The following is a 20,343-nucleotide window of genomic DNA, read 5'->3' on the forward strand; positions in this document are numbered from 1 at the left end:
TTCAGTTATCACAGGTATATCCTTGGAATGAATAAGGAGAGTATTGCTAAAATCAACTAATGGAACTTTTCTGGGGGACTTGGATGTGCTGACTAGTGAGACAGATGAATGTGCGTATGGGAGAGAATTCAGAACTCAGAAAGAGGTATTGGGGTGTAATGAGTAGGGTCTTCATTTCTGATCAGCACCATGAACCCAGGACAAGAGTGCCTGCCATAGAGTATGCGCGCAAAAAAAAAAAAAAACACTGGAATTAATGAATGAATGTTTTCCCCTACAGGTCCTGCATACCCTGGGATACACTACCTCCTGCCCTGTGCAAGGGGCTCAAGTGGAGAGAAGCTGTCAGACTAGAGGTAACCCAAGACTGCCCCCCACTTCACTCTGCTGTCCCCACCACGTACATGCTCCCTTCCACACACCCTCCTATGTTCCTTCTCTCTGAGCTTTGGAGCTGAGTCAAGGGTAGACATTGGTCATGCAGATCTGGAATGTCTGACCCTGATGCATTGAGCTTCAAATTGGCCCTGCCTGCACCCCAAAGAGAATCAATTAGATCAAGCAAACAGGTTTCCATTGTGCCCCTGATCATGAACAACCCTTAATTTTCAGAGCACTTTTTACATTCATCCCCAGCTTTTGCAAGTGTGATTTCATTTCAACACATATATACTAAAAATCACAAAGTTGAATAAGCATTTTTCTATCCAGAAGTTTATAAAGAATAATATAAAAAATATCTGGGCATCCCTGGTGGCTCAGTGGTTGAGAGTCCACCTGCCGATGCAGGGGACACAGGTTCATGCCCCGGTCCGGGAAGATCCCACATGCTGCAGAGCGGCTGGGCCCGTGAGCCATGGCCACTGATCCTGTGCGTCCGAAGCCTGTGCTCCGCAACAGGAGAGGCCACGGCGGTGAGAGGCCCGCATACCTCAAAAATATATATATAAAAAATATCCATGGACCTACCTACCTATCTTTGCAAACTGTTAACAAGTTCCTATTATGGTCTTTTGTTCCTTTTAAAATTACTGTCCTGGATTTGGTATTTATAAGCTCAATCATGATTTTGTACTTATGTAATATCTCTATAAATCCTTAAGCAATATGTAATATTACTTGCATGTTTTAAATTTCATATAGATGCTATTATACTGTATACAACATTCTGGAACTTTTATTTTTTGTACTTAACAAAGTTTGTGGGATTTGTTCATGTTAATGTATGTAGCTCTATTTTATTAATTTCCACTACTCTATAGTTTCTATTGTGATAATATGCCACAATGTATTGATTCTTCTTGTGATAGATATTGAAGCTTTATCTAAAGTTTTGTTACTATAATTTTGCACAAATATTCTTATCTTTGCTTCCTTGGCACATATGGGAGAGTCCCTCTTCCTCTGGTGTGGTCCACAAATCGTACTGTTGGTATCATTTGGAGCTTTTGTTATAAAAAAAAGATTTGCAATTCTTGATCAAGTTTTGCTCTTTCCATTTATGACTTTGATCACACTGTATTTTTCGTATGTGTCTGTCTGTGTGTGTATTATCAGTGGGAATCTTATTAAAATCTTATTTTTTTTCTTCCACAATGGTAAATTATCCAGCACTCACTGATCTGCACTGCTACTTTGCCATATATCAAGTTTCTATAAATTTCTGGTTCTTGGGACTTCCCTGGTGGCACAGTGGTTAAGAGTCCACCTGCCAATGCAGGGGACATGGGTTAGAGCTCTGGTCCAGGAAGATCGCACATGCCGCAGAGCAACTAAGCCCGTGTGCCACAACTACTGAGCCTGCACTCTAGAGCCCGCGAGCCACAATTACTGAAACCTGCACACCTAGAGCCAGTGCTCCACAACAAGAGAAGCCACCACAGTGAGAAGCCTGTGCACTACAATGAAGAGTAACCCCTGCTTTCCACAACTAGAGAAAAGCCCGGGTGCAGCAATGAGGAGCTTATAGTTGAAAACTTCCCTAATATAGGAAAGGAAATAGTCACCCAAGTCCAGGAAGCACAGAGAGTCCCATACAGGATAAACCCTAGGAGAAACACATCAAGACATATATTAATCAAACTAACAAAAATTAGATTCAAAGAAAAATATTAAAAGCAGCAAGGGAAAAGCAAAAAATAACATACAAAGGAATCCCCATAAGGTTATCAGCTGATTATTCAGAGAAACTCTTCAGGCCAGAAGGATATACTTAAAGTGATGAAAGAGAAAAACCTACAATCAAGATTACTCTACCCAGCAAGGATATCATTCAGATTCGATAAGGAAATCAAAAACTTTACAGACAAGCAAAAGCTAAGAGAATTCAGCACCACCAAACAACTTTACAACAAGTGCTAAAGGAACTACTCCAGGCAGGAAACATAAGAGAAGAAAAAGACCCACAAAAACAAACCCAAAACACCCATTTATGATAAAAACTCTCCAGAAAGTGGGCATAGAGGGAACTTAGCTCAACAAAGACTATATATGACAAACCCACAGCAAACATCACTCTCAATGGTGAAAAACTGAAAGCATTTGTATTAAAATCAAGAACAAGACAAGGATGTCCCCTATCGCCACTCTTATTCAACATAGTTTAGAAAGTCCTAACCATGGCAATCAGAGAAGGAAAAAAAAAAAAATAAAAGGAATCCAAACTGGAAAAGAAAAGGAAAACTATCACTGTTTGCAGATGACATGATACTATACATAGAAAATCCTAAAGATGCCACCAGAAGACTACTAGAACAAATCAATGAATTTGGTGAGGTGGCAGGATACAAAACTAATGCACAGATATCTCTTGCATTCCTAAACACAAACAATGAAAAATCAGAAAGAGAAATTGAGGAAACAATCCCATTTACCATCACAACAAAAAGAATAAAATACCTAGGAATAAACCTACCTAAGGAGGCAAAAGACTTGTATTCAGAAAACTATAAAACACTGATGAAAGAAATCAAAGAGAACATAAACAGATGGAAAAATATACCATTTCTTGGATTGGAAGAATCAATACTGTGAAAATGACTGTACTACCCAAAGCAATCTACAGATTCAATGCAATCCCTATCAAACTACTAATGGCATTCTTCACAGAATTAGAACAAAAAATTTTACAATTTGTATGGAAACACAAAAGACATTGAATAGCAAAAGTAATCTTGAGAAAGAAAAACAGAGCTGGAGGAATCAGACTCCCTGACCTCAGACTATACTACAAAGCTACAGTAATCAAGACAGTATCGTACTGACACAAAAACAGAAATATAGATCAATGGAACAGGATAGAAAGCCCAGAGATAAACCCATGTATATATGGTCATCTAACTTATGACAAAGGAGGCAAGAACATACAATGGAGAAAAGACAGCCTCTTCAATAAGTAGTGCTTGGAAAACTGGACAGCTACATGTAAAAGAATGAAATTAGGGGCTTCCCTAGTGGCACAGGGGTTAAGAACCCACTTGGCAATGCAGGGGACATGGGATTGAGCCCTGGTCCGGGAAGATTCCACATGCTGCAGAGCAACTAAGTCCATGTGCCACAACTACTGAGCCTGTGTGCCACAACTACTGAAGCCTGCTTGCCTAGAGCCCATGCTCCACAACAAGAGAAGCCACCACAATGAGATGCCTGCACACTGCGACAAAGAGTAGCCCCCACTCGCCACAACTAGAGAAAGCCCGCATGCAACAACGAAGACCCAACACAGCCATAAATTAATTAACTAATTATTTTTTTAAAAAGCTCAGCATCTTGAGGTGGTGATTACATGCGTGTATACAGAAATTTAAAAAATCTAAAATTTCAGTGAGCTACATTTTTGTTCCCTTACATACACTACTCTGTAAGTCATACCTCAACAAAAATTAAAACAATACCAACAAACATGTCATGGGATTTGACATAAAATAAGAAAAAATAGACAAGAAAGGGGAACCAAGCCACAGGATAGGACAAGTTGCAAACAGCAGAGAGTCAGGTTCAAGGACCTAGAGGCTTCAGTATTAATGAGACACCAAATGCTCTTCTAAATAAAGAGAATGGGACTTCCCTGGCGGTCCAGTGGTTAAGACTCTGCTGTTCCAATGCAGGGGGCATGGGTTCAATCCCTGATCAGGGAACTAAGATCCCACATGCAACGTGGCCTGGCCAAAAAATGAAAGAAAGAGAGACAGACAGAGAGAGAGACAGAGAGACAGAGAGGGAGAAAGAAAGAAAAAAGAAAAAAGAAAGAAATAGAAAGAAAGAAAGGAAGGAAGGAAGGAAGGAAGAAAGAAAAAAAGAAAGAAAGAAAGAAAGTAAAAGAAAGAAAGAAAAGGAATGAAGAAAGAAAGAAAGAAAAAGAAAGAAAGAAAGAAAAGGAAGGAAGAAAGAAAGAAAGAAAAAGAAAGAAAGAAAGAAAAGGAAGGAAGAAAGAAAGAAAGAAAAAGAAAGAAAGAAAGAAAAGGAAGGAAGGAAGAAAGAAAGAAAGAAAATGGCTGAAATGATGCTAGATGAATTCAAGTTCAGGTCAAAAAAAAAAAAGCCATGCAATCCTGCTTTATTCTCATGGAAACTGGGAGATTTGTTGCGTACAGAACACTGGACATCCTCACTGCTTTAGCTCCCTAGTTCATTCCTAGCTTCTGAAGAAACAAGAATCTGCAATATTCATGGGAACCCACCACCAGTGGTCACAGCTGCCTGTGATTTACAAGTGATTTATGGAAGATTTATGGTGGGAACCACTGCAAAACCGCACATTTGTCCCCTTCTGATGCCCACACATCTTCCCCTCTCCATTTTTAGAGGGGCAATCATGCCTCTCCTTCTCTTTCACCTTCCAAATCTAATGCAAACATCTCTCCTCAGTAGAACTGAATCCCAAGCAAACCTGGCAAGGAGTTCTGAAAAATGTGGTCCCCAGGGTTTAGCCCCTCTGATAAAGAGGAGAACAGAGAAAGGAATGGAGATAAATGTTGATTACAAAAACACCAGTGCTGTTTTTCAAATTGTTTTCTTTCTTCTTCTTCTTCTTTTTTTTTTTTTTTTTTTTTTTTTTTTTTGCTGATGAGGTTGAATATTTTCCCTAGATTTGCTTACTGGGTTTTCCATTTTGTGGTAAACAATGAAGAAGCTGTTGTTTTACAAAGTTCCAATTTTGCAGAGAGAAAAAAGTCAATGTTAAGTGTGGACTTGTGTTTTATATATACCTCAGTTACCCCTGTTGAAAACAATTTAGACTAACTCCTCAAGCCAGTAGTAGACACCACCATTCCTGCAACAACCAAGTACCAAGTCCACTAACCAGGAGGAGAGTCACTGCTCCTAGATACTGAGAAATTACTGGGAGCCAGTGCCCCACATGCTAATCATATGGCATCCTTTTTATGGTGAAGGGATAAGTTTAATATTTTTTATGTACTTCCTTGTGCATTTTTCCTCCTCACGGTAGTCCAGTCCCTTCCTGTGCAGCTCTGTCCCTTATCAAAGATGGAGCCTAAGACTTGTTGCCTCAATGAGGGGGGCAGAGGGATTCCAGCCAAAACAAAGAGACCATCTGCTCAGAAGACAGTTGAGGTTAGGAAAGTCCCCACAGAAAGAAAGAAGGGGATGTCTTCCCTATGATTTGATGAGGGTGGCAAGAAAGGGGGAGGAAGAGCAGGAGTTGAGATGCTAGGGTCCTGGCAACCATACTCTGGGGTCAAAACTCTGGGGTGTGGTGAGAATGGCATATACAAACCCCAAGTATATTTAGAAATCCTAGGGCGCAAGGGATTTGACCTGGCTTCTTAGGGTGTCCAGGAACCTTCCTAGGGTGTCACAGACCACACAAGGGGCCACGTTCAACCTGACATCTGAGCAACAGATCAGAAATAGTGAGGGAACTGAATGTCTCCAGAAACTTGCAACCATGGTTAACCCTAGGGAACGTAATATTAGGGAGCCCTATGAAGGAGACCTTAAATCATGTGAATTTTGAAACCCATGGATGCCTGTGACAAATTACAAAAATATACATAATTCTTTACCCCCTCCCTGTATCCATGCCCTTTGCGATCTGATTTTGCAGCTCCTCTTATTAATAGGTTAAGTCTATTTTCCATCCCTTGAATCTGGTCTGGTCTTGTGACTTCCTTTGGCCAAAAGAATGTGGCAGAAGTGACATTGTACCTTAGAACTTCTGCTCTTTCTCAAAACTGCCCCTCTCAACTGTGCAAGCCCAGACTAGCCCCCTGGAGAATGAGCAACCATATGGAGGAAAACTGAGGTGGCCCAGGCAACAGTCAGCCAACCCCAGTAGCAAAGCAACTTAGCCAACCTGCTGCAGATCTCGAATGCAAGGCAATACCAGTCAAAAATCAGCAGAGATATGAAGAACCATGGAGCTGAGCCCAGATGAAATTATTAACCCACAGAATCACAAGTTAAATAAATGGTTATTGTTTTAAGTCACAACATTTTTGGTATGATTTGTTACTCAGCAGTAGCTAACCAATACAATGCCTTACCTATTAAAATAAATTAAACTAATATTTTAAAAAACTTGAGAATGAAAGAAATAGCTGAGAATGGAATTCACAGAGATAAGTGGCTGATTCAAAAGTTCCCCTGTGAGGATGACATGGAGGTCCTGAGGGTCTGGTGGAATTCTCTAGGCCTGTGGTCTGTCCAAAGAGGTTCCAATAGATGGGCCTCCTCAACAGGAGAACAAGTAGAGGAGGCAATGCAATTTAGCAGTGGTGCCACTGAAAGGTCCCAAAGGCCATACAGGACCAGCCACACCTCAACAGACCCAGTGAAAAGTGCTCAGGGATGAAACTAGACCAACCTCCAAGACAGACCCAGACCCCAAGACAGTGTTCAGACCCAAGGCCCACTATTCCAGCCCAGAAAGAAACTTCAGCTTCCTCTGCACCCAGGACCATCTGCATTAGGAGAGAAGGGAAGCACTGAAAGCTTGAGCTTTTTTTTTTTTTCTAGAAAAGACTGAGTTAACCTAAGAGGGAAGGATGGCAGCATATACAGTGCTTACTCCACCCCATACTTGCAAGCATATTTTAATTTTAATTTTACAGATCAATGATTGTCCTAGGGTCACACAGCCAGATCTGGGTAAAGCCAAGATTTGAATCCAGACAGTGCAGCTAAAGAGGCTGTCAGACCTGGAAGAGCCTGGGATTAATTAGCACACTTAATCTTTTCCTTCCTGATAGGCAGCATGATGGGGGCGGTGGTGGGGGGGTCTCAAGGAAGTTCAGATCTATTCCAGAAAATTAAGGTGCCACAAAACACAGATTTTTGCACAATCCAAGTGTGTTACATTTGGACCCCAGGAAAGGGAGGTTTAGAAAGTTGCCCACGATTACACAATTAGGAAGAGAGTGTGTGCCGCCCTGCAATGCTAAAAGGCCTCTGGGAAGCTTGCTTTATAAGTCCTTCTTAAGCAAATAGCACCTCCTCTATTTCCTACATATTATGAATAATGATGGCTAATATGTTTAGCCTTTACATTATGCTAAGCCCTCACACACATATATTATTCCTGCAACACCTTTCTTAGGAAGGGATTGTTATTGTCCCCATTTTGCAAATGAGGCAACAAAGGCTCAAAGATGACAAGTGACTTTGAAATGTCACACAGCCAGGAAGAGGCAGACCCAATTCTTGATCCAAAGTCAGGCTGACTTGAGGGCACACTGTGACAGCCATGCTCATCTCCCTTCCAGGATGCCAAGGACAGGGCCTGGAAAAGGTCATTAAGTCTTTGACAGGGTGATTACAGGAACTACTGCTCAGACACGAAAGCCGGAAACCTCTCCACCCAGGTTCTTCCTCTTACAACAGCAGCCTTGACTTGCGGTAGTGAAAATACTTCCCCAAATAGCCTTGGCCATGAGAAGCAGAAAAAGCCTTGCCCACAGATCTCACTTCAGACTCCAACACTGATCAGAGAACGGAATGGTGGCCAGTCTAGGAGACCACGGGAGGCACACTTTGCCCCCAGTGATGTCCACCCCTACCCGCCTGGCTCATTCACCTACCTGCTCCTGGCTGCTGGCACTACTCCTTGTCCTCTGGGGTGAGTAGGATCTTGGACAGAACAAGATCCACCCCTGGCTGATCCCACAGAGAGGTGTCAGGAGGGGCTTGACCCCACCAAGATGGAGAGGGAGTGGGGAGCTGAGAACAGGGATGTTAAGCTTCCAGGCTCTGGGCTCATACCGCCGGGTTCTGGCTCAGACACTTGTATGCCTATCTACAAAGAACTGCTCTTTGGAGCCTTTCTCTAGGGGTACTGTATTAAATATAAAAATGGTGAGGCTCAGCCCAGGACCAGCTACATAATTTGCCCAGCCCTGTGAAAAATGAAAGTACAGGTCCTTTGTTCAAAAAGTATTAAGAGGGTTTCCCTGGTGGCGCAGTGGTTGAGAGTCCGCCTGCCAATGCAGGGGACACGGGTTCGTGCCCCGGTCCGGGAGGATCCCACATGCAGCAGGGCAGCTGGGCCCGTGAGCCATGGCCGCTGAGCCTGCGCGTCCGGAGCCTGTGCTCTGCAACAGGAGAGGCCACAACAGTGAGAGGCCCGTGTACCACACACACACACAAAAAAAATATTAAGAGCTGCAATGAACATTTTGGTACATGACTCTTTTTGAATAATGGTTTTCTCAGGGTATATGACTGAGCCATAAAAAGAAACGAAATTGAGATATTTGTAGTGAGGTGGATGGACCTCTGTCATACAGAGTGAAGTAAGTCAGAAAGAGAAAAACAACATATAGCATACATATATGTATGCTAACACACATATATATATATGGAATCTAAGGAAAAAAATAATTAAATAAAAAATAAAAATAAATACATAAATAAAAGGCCATGAAGAACCTAGGGGTAAGATGGGAATAAAGACACAGACCTACTAGAGAATGGACTTGAGGATATGGGGAGGGGGAAGGGTAAGCTGTGACAAAGTGAGAGAGTGGCATGGACATATATACACTACCGAACGTAAAATAGATAGCTAGTGGGAAGCAGCCGCATAGCACAGGGAGATCAGCTCGGTGGTTTGTGACCACCTAGAGGGGTGGGATAGGGAGGGTGGGAGGGAGGGAGACACAAGAGGGAAGAGATATGGGAACATATGTATATGTATAACTGATTCACTTTGTTATAAAGCAGAAACTAACACACCACTGTAAAGCAATTATACTCCAATAAAGACGTTAAAAAAAAAAGTATTAAGAATTTTAAGACAGCAGCAGTAGAGCATTAAGGCAATCATGAGGCCCATCTAAGCTTTGGGCTCTGTGCAACGATACAAATCAAACATCCATGAGCCAAAATGCGACTAATCCTAGGACCCACCTCTTTGTTTGGAGGATTCAATGAGATAATGTCTATAAGTACCTGGCATGATGTAAAGATTTAATAGCTGTTGGCTATTATTATCATACCCATGTCTCCTCTAAGTCAGAATCAGGCTGATTTAGCTCCTGAGTTTTGGGCCTTCTGGGTACAACTCACCCTCTGAGCCCAGAACCCTCTGATCCACCAGACAATATGCATGGCTATCAGTGGGCTCATTCCACCACTTGCCCATGTGGGTCTCTGCCCCAAGCCCTAATGAGATCTCGATTCTTTTCATCACACCTAGGGTCCTCGAGAATTGTCACCCCCAAGAGAGGCCGCAGTGGGACCCTGGTGTGGAGTCAGACCTGGATGCTCCCTCGTTCACTGGCTGTGACTTGGGGCACCACTTCTCTTCTTCCAACTGGTTTTCTCGAGGAAAATGTGAAGGATAATTCTTTTTTTTTTAAATTTTATTTATTTATTTATGACTGGGTTGGCTCTTCGTTTCTGTGCGAGGGTTTCTCCAGTTGCGGCAAGTGGGGGCCGCTCCTAATCACGGTGCGCAGGCCTCTCACCATTGCGGCCTCTCTTGTTGCGGAGCACAGGCTCCAGACGTGCAGGCTCAGTAATTGTGGCTCATGGGGCTAGTTGCTCCACGGCATGTGGGATCTTCCCGGACCGGGGCACAAACCCGTGTCCCCCGCATTGGTAGGCAGATTCTCAACCACTGCGCCACCAGGGAAACCCTGTGAATCATAATTCTTATTAACTCATTTCACAAAGACTTTTGAGTGTCCATGACATGTTAGGCACTAGGTTAGGAAATCATATATCTAAACTAACTTGGATAAAATATATTCAAAATATTTTTGAAAAATATTGATTTCTATCATGCTTCCAAAAGGGAACCCCTCAACAGGAATCATGAAAAACCAGAGCATGCAGATGGGAAATGGGTGGAAAGGAATCCCAGAGCTGTGGGAAAGGGACTGGTCCAGCTCCACAGCCAAGGTAGAGACAAAGCACCGAGGACAATTCCCAAAGTCCATGTGACAACACAGAAGGAGAATCAAGAAAGGGAGAAAGAGAAGGGTGTGGGGCACAGGGCCTTATTCCAGGCTCCAGTTTCCTCCCTGCTATTTCACTTCCCCAGACTCACCCCAACTGGGATAAGAACCATGAGACTTTCTGAGCCCCCACCTCCTCCCACTGCCTCTTCCCCATTAGTTCTCCCTTTCTCATCACACACAGAAGCTTCATTTTCATAAATTTTTAACAGCTTTATTGAGGTATAATTGACATACAATAAACTGTACATATTTAAGGTGTACAATTTGACAAGTTTTGTGGGCATTGGACATTTCACACTTGTGAACTTATTACCAAGATAATCAAGATGAGGAATACATCAAACACCTATAAAAGTTTCCTTGTGATTCATCCTGTCCACTCCTCCTCCTCCCCAGGCAGCAACTTATCTGCTTCCCATCACTATAGAGTAGTCTGCATTTTCTAGAACTTTACACAACAAACATCATACAGTATACACTCCTGTTTGCCTGGCTTCTTTTACTCATTGTAATTATTCTGAGATTCATTCATATTGTTGCACATATCAATAGTCATTTCTTTTCATTTCTAGCTACTGTATGGATAAACCACAGTTTGTTTTTCCACTAACCTATTGATAGACATTTGGGTTGTTCGCAGTTTGGGGCTATTACAAATAAAGCATCTATGAACATTCATATAAAAGTCTTTGTGTGAACATATGCTTTCATTTCTCTTGGGAAAAATACCTAAGAATAAAATGACTGGATCATATGGTAGGTGATTGTTTAACTTTTTAAGACACTGCCAAAGTGTTTTCCAAAGTGGTTGTACCACTTTACATTTTCATCATCAGTGTAGGAGGATAACATTTCCCCCACATCCTTGCCAACACTTGGTATAGTCAGCCTTTTCAATTTTAGTCGTTCTAAAAGGCGTGTAGTGATATCTGATTGTAGTTTTAATCTGCATTTCTCTAATGTGTAATGATGTTGAATATCTTTCACGTGCATTTTTTTGATGAGGGTCTGTTCAACTCCCATTTTTAAATTGTGTTTCTTATTATTGAGTTTTGAGAATTCTTTGTATATTCTGGTTACAAACCTTTTATCAGATGTATGCTTTGCAAAGATTTGCTCCTACTCTGTAGCTTGTCTTTTCTTCTTTCACAAGTGTCTTTTGAACTCCTTTTAAGAGTTCTTAATTTTTATTTATCAATTTGTTCTTTTATTGATCAAGATTTTGGTGTTGTATCTAAATATATGGTAGAATTCACCAGTGAAGCTATCTGGACTTGGAGTTTTCTTTGTGGGAAGGTTTTTTAAACAAATTAAATGTTTTAAATAGATAGAAACATCTATTTCTCTCTTCTTGAGGTAGCTTTGGTAGTTTGTGATTTTCAAGAAATTTGTTTGTGTTGTCAAGTATATTTAGCCATGAAACTTGCTAATAACAATGCCTAATTATCCTTTTAATATCTGTAAAATCTGTACTGGTGTCACTGCTCTCATTCCTGATACCTATCTATGACTGTCACACACTCTCTTTCTCTTTCACTCTCCTTTTCTCCTTATTCAGAAGGGCTAGAGATGTATTAGTTTTAATGATTTTCTCAAAGATTTCATTCTTGTTGATTTTCTCTATTGTTTTTGGTTTTCTACTTTATTGATTTTCACTCAGATCTTTGTAGTTTCCTTTCTTTTATTTACTTTTGATTTAATTTGCTCTTTTTTTCTATTTTAAGATGAAACTACAGTCATTCATTTAAGTCTTTTCTTCTTTCCTAAATAAGCATTTAATGCTAAAATATCCACCAGCTTAAGCAGCATGCCACCAACTTTAATGTTGTGTTTTCGTTTTCATTCAGATCAAAATACTTCCTAATTTCCCTTTTATTTTGTCTTTTTTTTTTTTTTTTTTTTTTGCGGTACGCGGGCCTCTCACTGTTGTGGCTTCTCCCGTTGCGGAGCACAGGCTCCGGACGCGCAGACTCCGGACGCTCAGGCCCAGCGGCCATGGCTCAGGGGCCCAGCCGCCCCGCAGCATGTGGGATCCTCCCGGACCGGGGCTCGAGCCCGCATCCCCTGCATCGGCAGGCGGACTCCCAACCACTGCGCCACCAGGGAAGCCCCTTATTTTGTCTTTGACTCGTGTGTTATTTAGTTTGCAAACATCTGAAGTTTTCCAGGCATCTGTCTGTTACTGATTCTACTAATTTAATTCCATTGTGGTCAAAGTTCATGCTTTTCATGACTTGAATTCCTTTAAATTTATTGAGACTTTTTTATGACTCAGAACATGCACTATCTTTGTAAATGTTCCTTGTACAATTGAAAGTAACTGTATATCCTGCTATTTGGGGATACAATTTTCTGTAAATATCAACTAGACTAAGTTGTTGATAGTATTTTTAAATCTTCTGTATTCTTTCTGATTTTCTGCCTACTTGTTCTATCAACTATTGAATAAGGATATTGAAATCTCAGACTGTAACTGTGGATTTGTCTGTTTCTCCTTGCAGTTCTGTTGGTTTTTGCTTCATATACTTTCAAGTTCTGTTATTAGGTGCATAAATGTTTGGGGGTTTTATGTCTTCTTGATTATTTTACCCCTTTATCATTATCAAATGGCATTCTTTATTCCTGGAGATATTTTTTGCTTCAAAATCTACTTTATCTGATATTAATATAGCCACTCTAGCTTTTGATTAGTGTTAGTATGATATACCTGTTTCCATCATTCTTCTTTTAACATATTTGCACCTTTATATTTAAAGTGGAGTTCTTGTAGGCAACATGTAGTTGAATATTACTTTTTTGTCCAATCTGACAATCTCTAACTACTAATGTTTAGACCATTTACATTTAAAGTAATTTTTGATACGATTAGGTCTAAATCTATTACTTTCCTATTTGTTCTACTTGTTCTTTGTTCCCTTTTTCCTCTTTTTCTGTTTTCATTTGGTAATTTAATATTTTTATAATGCTATTTTCTCTCCTTTATTGGCTTATTAGCTATAACTTTATTTTGAAGTTTAGTGGTTGTTTTAGGGTTTATAATATACCTCTTTAATTTATCAACATCTACCTTAAGTGATATCGTACCATTTCACACATAGTATAAGAACCTTATGATGGTATACTAACATTCTCCCCACACCAGCCTTTATTTTGTTATTGCCTTAACTTTACTTACACATGCATTATAAGCCTCACAATAGAACGTTATTATATTTTATTATTTGGGGACCTTGCTTTCTAGATTTGCTAGGTGGGACCAGAGCACTTCTCTCTAGGTAGAGTACTCCCTTCTGTGTAGTCTACCCATTGCCCTGTCGATCATGAGGTTTTCCAGTTTTACAGGTGGGAGCAGGCATCATTCTCAGCCCTGTGCTGAGTGATGGGCACAGTTTAGCACATCCATGTGAGGAAACTACCTGAGGCCAGGGGAAGAACCACTAGAAAGAATTAGAGAGAACAAGGTCTGACTGACTCAAATAGTGGTGTTTGGGGGTGGGTGTTTGCTGAAAACTTCCTGGAACTAAGGACAAATGAAATTCCTAGGATTGAATGTGGGGTGTCACTTGGTCACAGCTGTGAGGCAGTTCTTAGTGGCTAATGGCACATGCCTAGCTGAAGATGGGGGGAAATGAATTTAGAATTCCACAACCCTTCCCCAGATCCTGTTAGAAGGGAATGTTTGCTTCATTCTACTCCCCTACCTCACTCCCAACTGAGAAACACCGTGATACAAACTTAAGTCTTGGAATGAGACCAAGTTATTCCCAAGGCCTGATGGAAGCACAGATGAAGGGAAACTCGGGGCCCAAAGCTGATGACCTTGTAGTGAGCAGAATCTTGAGGCAGTTGATCTGAGTCCAAATCCTCGCCATGACACCTACTGAATGCATGGTTCCCCTCAGGTTTCTGCACCTCCCTGAGCATTAGTTTTCTCTCAGAAATGGAGAACCTCACAGAGCTCTTGGAGGGAGTACCTGAGTTGCTGTTCATAACCCAGGTGTAGAAGAACTTCCATGGGAGGGCTTGGCCTTCCTTCTCTGTGCCCAGTCTCAAGCCAAACTCCACAGTTCAACCTATCTTCTTCTTATAAGGTCACCAGTTATATTGGGTTAGGACCCACCTATGTGACCTAATTTTAACTTAATCACCTATTTAAAGACCCTATCTCCAAATGAAATCTCATTCTGAGGTACTGGGAGTTAGGACTTCAGTATATGAATTTGTGGGGGAGGCAAAATTCAGCCCAATTAGCAGTGATCCTGGGAAAGCTACCTAACTGTTTCTGGGTTCTCAATGTCTGCTGTTGTAAGATGGGGATGATGCTGCCAACCTCTAAGGGGTGTTGGAGGAATAAATGAGATAATACATGCATTGCCTGGCACATGGTGAGCACTCAAGTGCCATCTATTACTCATAAGTAATCCATTTAATAGCCCTGCTCTCTGTCTCTCTCTCCAGCCAGCTGCCTCATCTCCTCTTTTACTTCCCTCTCCAACAACACCCTTCAAGTGTTCTAAGCAATTGTTCTTGACCAGCTGATGGCTGGTTTATGTTAAGTTTGCCTCTTAGGGCTTCAAGTCCCTCCAGCCCAGCACAAGGCCTTGCTTCCTCTGTTGCAGGAGCTTCTGAGCAGAGCAAGGGGGGTAAGTGGCAGGTCCTTCAGCCTGAGGGCCCCATGCTGGTGGCAGAAGGTGAGACACTCCTGCTGAGGTGTACAGTAGTCGGCCCCTGCACTGATGACATGATAAAATGGGTCAAGGTGAGCAACAAGGACCAGCAGGAAATTTATAACTTCAAACATGGCTTCTTCCCCGGGGTGATGCCCATGATCCAGAAGACACTGGAACCACTTAATTGTGACTATTCCATCTATATCCACAATGTCACCACGAAACATGCTGGAACCTACCACTGTGTGAGACTTGATGGCTTGAGTGAGCGCTCAGGAAAGAAGCTGGATGAGGGCACCTCTGTGCTTGTGAAGAGTGAGTATCAGGCCCTGCAGGTCATAGCATTCTGCTCTGATCTATCTCCCTGCATCAGTCACCTTTATCCGCAATCATGCTGCACACACAAATTCTCAGTGGCATATAACAATTAGTATGTCTCACTCACACATTTACAGGCAGCTGGGGTGGTTCTGTTCTACATGTCTCATTCCAGGGCCCAGACTGGCCAGAGTACATATTTCTCATGGAGATGGCAGAAGCACAAGAGGGCAAGTCCCAGCACCCTAAGCACATTTCAAGCTTCTACTCATATAATGTCTGCTAACAGCCCATTGGCTAAAGCAAGTCACATGGTTAAGGTCAAAGTTAAGAGACAAGGAAGTGTACCTGGCCACCATGAATCCACAGCAAGAGTATGGATGTGCCACACTATCAGAGGAAAGTCAAGAACTGGGGCTGATCATTTAATCCCCAAGTAACCACTCATACTATCTATAAGTCCACCATTGGTGACCTGGACACCCAAATCCTGGGTCTGTCATTCAGTAGAAATGTGTTCTTAAATTAGTCACTTCAGCTCTATCTCCTTCAAGTGCTTAACTTGCAAAATAGGCAACAAAATTCCTACTTCAAGGGATATTCAGGTGATGAAATAGAAGAATTGATGTTTGTGAAACCCCCGTAAACCACTGACATGGAGGGTATCCATGTACGTTTGTTGGGGTGGGGGGGGTTCATTTTAACTTAATGCAAGCATTTCAGGAAGTCTTCTCTGACTCCTTCCAAGCTTCTCTTAGTCCCGCAGTCCTCTGGGTTTCCAACCTCAGGGGGATTTTCTGGACCATCTCCACCCACAGACTGAGAACTTCTCCAGGGCAGGACATTTGTGGGTCTTAGCAAGCTTCTTTTTCCCCAATCCTAGCATCAGCACATAGTAGGTACTGAGAATTCCTTTACTGGGTGAATCAATTAGTGAATAACAAGGGAATGCGGGAGGGAGTGACTGAGTGAAGAAAACAGGGGAAGGAAAGGGAGGGTAGATATGAGGGAGGAAATGATTGGACTGTGGAGGGAGAGAAGGAACAACAAAGTCCTCTCTTTGGCTGCAGAAGCTGGGGACCCAGAGCCAGACCTCTGGATCATCCAACCCCAGGAGCTGGTGTTGGCAACCACTGGAGACACTGTCATCCTGAACTGCACGGTGCTTGGAGATGGTCCCCCCGGTCCCATCAGGTGGTTTCGGGGAGCTGGTCTGAGCCGGGAGGCCGTTTACAACTTTAGAGGCATCTCCTACCCCAATGTGACAGCAGTCCGGGCTTCCAACAATGATTTCAGCATTCTTCTGCGTGACATCTCCACTGAGTATGCAGGCACTTATTACTGTGTAAAGTTTCAGAGGAAACCCAACAGGCAGTACCTATCTGGACAGGGCACCAGGCTGAGAGTCAAAGGTGAGACAGGTGGTTTAGGAGATGTTGGGGGAGAGGGGGAGGTGGTCCACAAGGAACATTTCATCATGTCCCAAACAAGCTGCTCCTCTTAGCCTCAAGGCCTTTACATAAGCTATTCCCTCTGCCTGGAATGCTTTCTCCTTTTCTACAGAGAACTTTTACTCATCCTTCAAGGCCCAGCACAAATAGCCCCTCCTCTGTGAAATCTTCTCCTTCTCCCAGGCAGAGTTAATTTATCCCCCTTCTGGGCTCCACAGAACTTTTTATAGACTGTTAATGATTCAACAAACATCTATTGCATGCCTGTTGACTACTCTACACTGTACTAGGTGCTGCAGACACTGCAATGAAGCAAGCATTGTCTCTACCCCAGAGAGGCTCATGCAGGTCTAACTAGTCCTTCATAGTTACAGGGCTTGACTTCTAGCCCCCATCCCAGGCAGAAACTGGCAGACTCATCTCAGGGACCCCAGCTCCTAACACAGGGACTCAAGAAGTGGAGTGATAGAAAGAAAGAGGAGTGTGAGACCACTTCTCTCCCTTGCAGCAAAGCACACTTCTCTCCAAGAGTCAGAATTCACCAATGAACGTGCAGCCAAGGTATTTCCATCAGGTGAGTGTACCTATCTCCAGTGGCGTTAACCCGGCTCCCACAGGTAAGTGGGGCCAGAGATGGCTTGGCCATGGGAAGGGTGCAGTTCCAGACTTCTAGGGCCCTTCTGCCACTAAGACAGTTCCCAGGACTCCATCTCAGCTGCAGAACCAGAACCCAGAGAACCACATTAAAGCTCAATCAAAGGAAAGACTTTCTAACAGTCAGTGCTAACTGTTCAGTGGGCACTATTGCTTACGAGGTGATGAGCTCCCCGTGATTCAGAGCAAGGCTACACTATGAAGCTGTGCATAACAGTGCTGAAGAACATGGCTTTGTAGCCAGGCTTCCTGGATTGAGCCCCTTTCTAGCTGTGGGATTATGGACAGGTTGCCTTACTCCTTGAATCTCTGGTGCCCTGCTCTGTGATCTAGGGGGAAGAAGGGAGATAAGAAACAGAGAACCTACCTCGTGGGGTTATGTACAGATCCAATGGGGCCACATGTGTCAAGTGCCCAGAACTGTGCCTGTCACATCACCTCAAGGTACACTCAAGGGCACTTGATAACTGGGGCAAACTTGGAAAAGAGGTGAGCAGGTTAGCTTCCCTGATGCTCAGCCCTGTTCCTGCCATTCTTGGGAGCCAAACCGCTTGGTCCCATCACTACTTCGACACATGTAGACCTGAGCAAATCACTTCCCCACTCTGGATCTGTCTCCTTATCTATACAAGCTGGATTGCTATCCTACCTTGCAAGATTAGTTTGAGGATTATATAAGGTAATTAGGAAGTGCTTAGCTCAGGGCCTGGGACAGAGGAGCTGAACAGTCTATAATGAAAGCAATTTTCTATTGTTATCAGAGGTCAGAGATGCTGTCAAGATGATTAAAGGTAGAGGTAGGGGGCTTCCCTGGTGGCGCAGTGGTTGAGAGTCCGCCTGCTGACGCAGGGAACACGGGTTCGTGCCCCGGTCCGGGAAGATCCCACATGCCGCGGAGCGGCTAGGCCCGTGAGCCATGGCCGCCGAGCCTGCGCGTCCGGAGCCTGTGCTCCACAACAGGAGAGGCCACAACAGGGAGAGGCCCGTGTACTGCAAAAAAAAAAAAAAAAAAAAATAGGTAGAGGTAAGATATTGGGCAAAGGCTCTTCGAGCCTGGGACAGGGGGATGGGAGGTCTTTGATCTCTTCCAGGGTAAAAAGGATGAGGCCCCAGAGGTTACACAGAAGCTTGACCCAACTGCACCATAGAGGCACTGAGGTGTGGGGTGTTGGGGGCTCAGCTGGGGTCCTTCCTGAGCTTTCCTCTCTGTCCCCCAGGCCTCCTGTCTGTGCTCACTCTTGCGGTCCTGGGGCTGAAAGCAGTGACCTTGGCTGCACTCCTGCTGGCCCTGGCTGCCCACCGGAGGAACCCTTGACAAGAAGATGGCAAAAATTCAGGCCCAGCAGAGCTGTGCTCATCTTGGCATGGGGCATGGGGTATGGATGACTGGTCAGCCCTAGAGTGGGTCCTCTAAGAGAGGGCCAGGGACTCCCCAATCATTCCTCTGCCTCCAATTCCAGCCTCCAGTTGCCCTCAGGCCTCATGAAGAACTCCAGATTCCCTACACCCGATTTCCTTTCACCTGGCGAAATTCCCCATTTGGCACTGGGCTCCCCTCTGATTTGCCTTCCTCTGTCTTCTCAGCCTGTTCAAGCCCTCCTTGTCCTTCAAGGCCTTGCCCGGGTCTCTCCTCGAGGCCCTTGCTCCTGCTGCAGCCCCTTCTGGAGGGCTTGCCCCCTTGCTCCCCACTCCACATTTTCTCTTCCTTCAAGATGCAGCTCAGAGTCCTTCCCAGAAGGTTTCCCTGAGTGTCTCTGAGCCCAACCAGACTACCTGTGCCCCTCCATCTACATCCTTCCTTCCTCCTTTCCTGCCTTCTTTCCTTCTCCCCTGTGGCTGACTTGTGTGGCTGTAACAGTTAGAATGCAGGTTTGGCAAGTTTAACAAAACTCTTAAATAACAGTGGCTCAAATCAGAAGAAAGTTGGTTTCTCTAGTAATATTCCAGTATAAGCCGGCCAGGCAATTCGGGACTCCCTGGTATTGAGACCCAGGATTCCTTGGTCTTGTTGTTACCAGGTCCATATCCCAGGCAGAAAGACCAGGGAAAGAAGTAGTGAAGGGGAGAATGACACTTCCCTTCAAGGTCACAGCTGGGAATTTGTCCACATCACCTCTAATTGGCTGGAATGTGGTCACGTGGTCACACCTAGCTGCAAGGAAGTCTAGGAAATGTAGTCTTTATTCTAGCAAGGTGTGCCCAGCTAAAATCTGTCACTAGAGAATCAGAGAGTAAACATCAGTAGATAACCAGTGATCTCCACCTCTGTGGCATAGAGTTTCTTACTTGTTCCGTGGGACACCTGAATTCAATTCCCAGATGAAATGGCATTTCTTTATACCTCCACCTCCACTAGGGCAGCATAATGGAGAGCAGTAGTTCTCAAGAAGAGAATACTTTGCCCCCCAGGGGGTATGTGGCAATGTCTAGAGACATTTTTGATTGTCACAACTTAGGGGGTACTATTGTCATCTAGTGGGTAGAGGTCAGGGATGCTGCTAATTATCCTATAATGCACAGGGCAGACCCCACAACGGAGAGTTATCTGGCCCAAAGTATCAGTAGTACCGAAGTTGAGAAACCCTGGTGTAGGGGAAAGCGTGCATTCCTTGGAGTCAGACACGCCCGATTTCTAATCCTGAAGCCCCCACTCCCTCCCTGTCCACCATTAGTAACAAATTGCACCTCCTGGAACATCGAGGACAACCACGTGGACTCTCTGCACTGTATAAGAAGCAATTCAATTCAACATCGACTGAGGGCTTACAATGGGCTATGTGCTCTGTGTACACTCAGTGCATGCAAACTCCCTTTCTTCTTTCCACACAA

The 20,343-nt window shown here is 43.6% G+C and overlaps 1 protein-coding gene across 1 annotated transcript; it reads left to right on the forward strand.

Moving 5' to 3' along the window:
* Positions 1–7,956: 7,956 nt before the first annotated feature.
* On the forward strand, positions 7,957–18,829 carry LOC307063846 (signal-regulatory protein beta-2-like; the record flags this gene model as incomplete). The annotated part of the gene is made up of 5 exons (XM_079720168.1): positions 7,957–8,077; positions 15,041–15,406; positions 16,480–16,821; positions 17,369–17,434; positions 18,732–18,829. The coding sequence occupies 5 exons, from the start codon at positions 7,957–7,959 to the stop codon at positions 18,827–18,829; spliced, it is 993 nt and encodes a 330-aa protein (XP_079576294.1).
* Between the last annotated feature and the right edge of the window lie 1,514 nt (positions 18,830–20,343).

Source organism: Hyperoodon ampullatus (genome assembly GCF_949752795.1).
Source record: "Hyperoodon ampullatus genome assembly, chromosome: 14".
In the NCBI taxonomy this organism is placed as follows: domain Eukaryota; kingdom Metazoa; phylum Chordata; class Mammalia; order Artiodactyla; family Ziphiidae; genus Hyperoodon; species Hyperoodon ampullatus.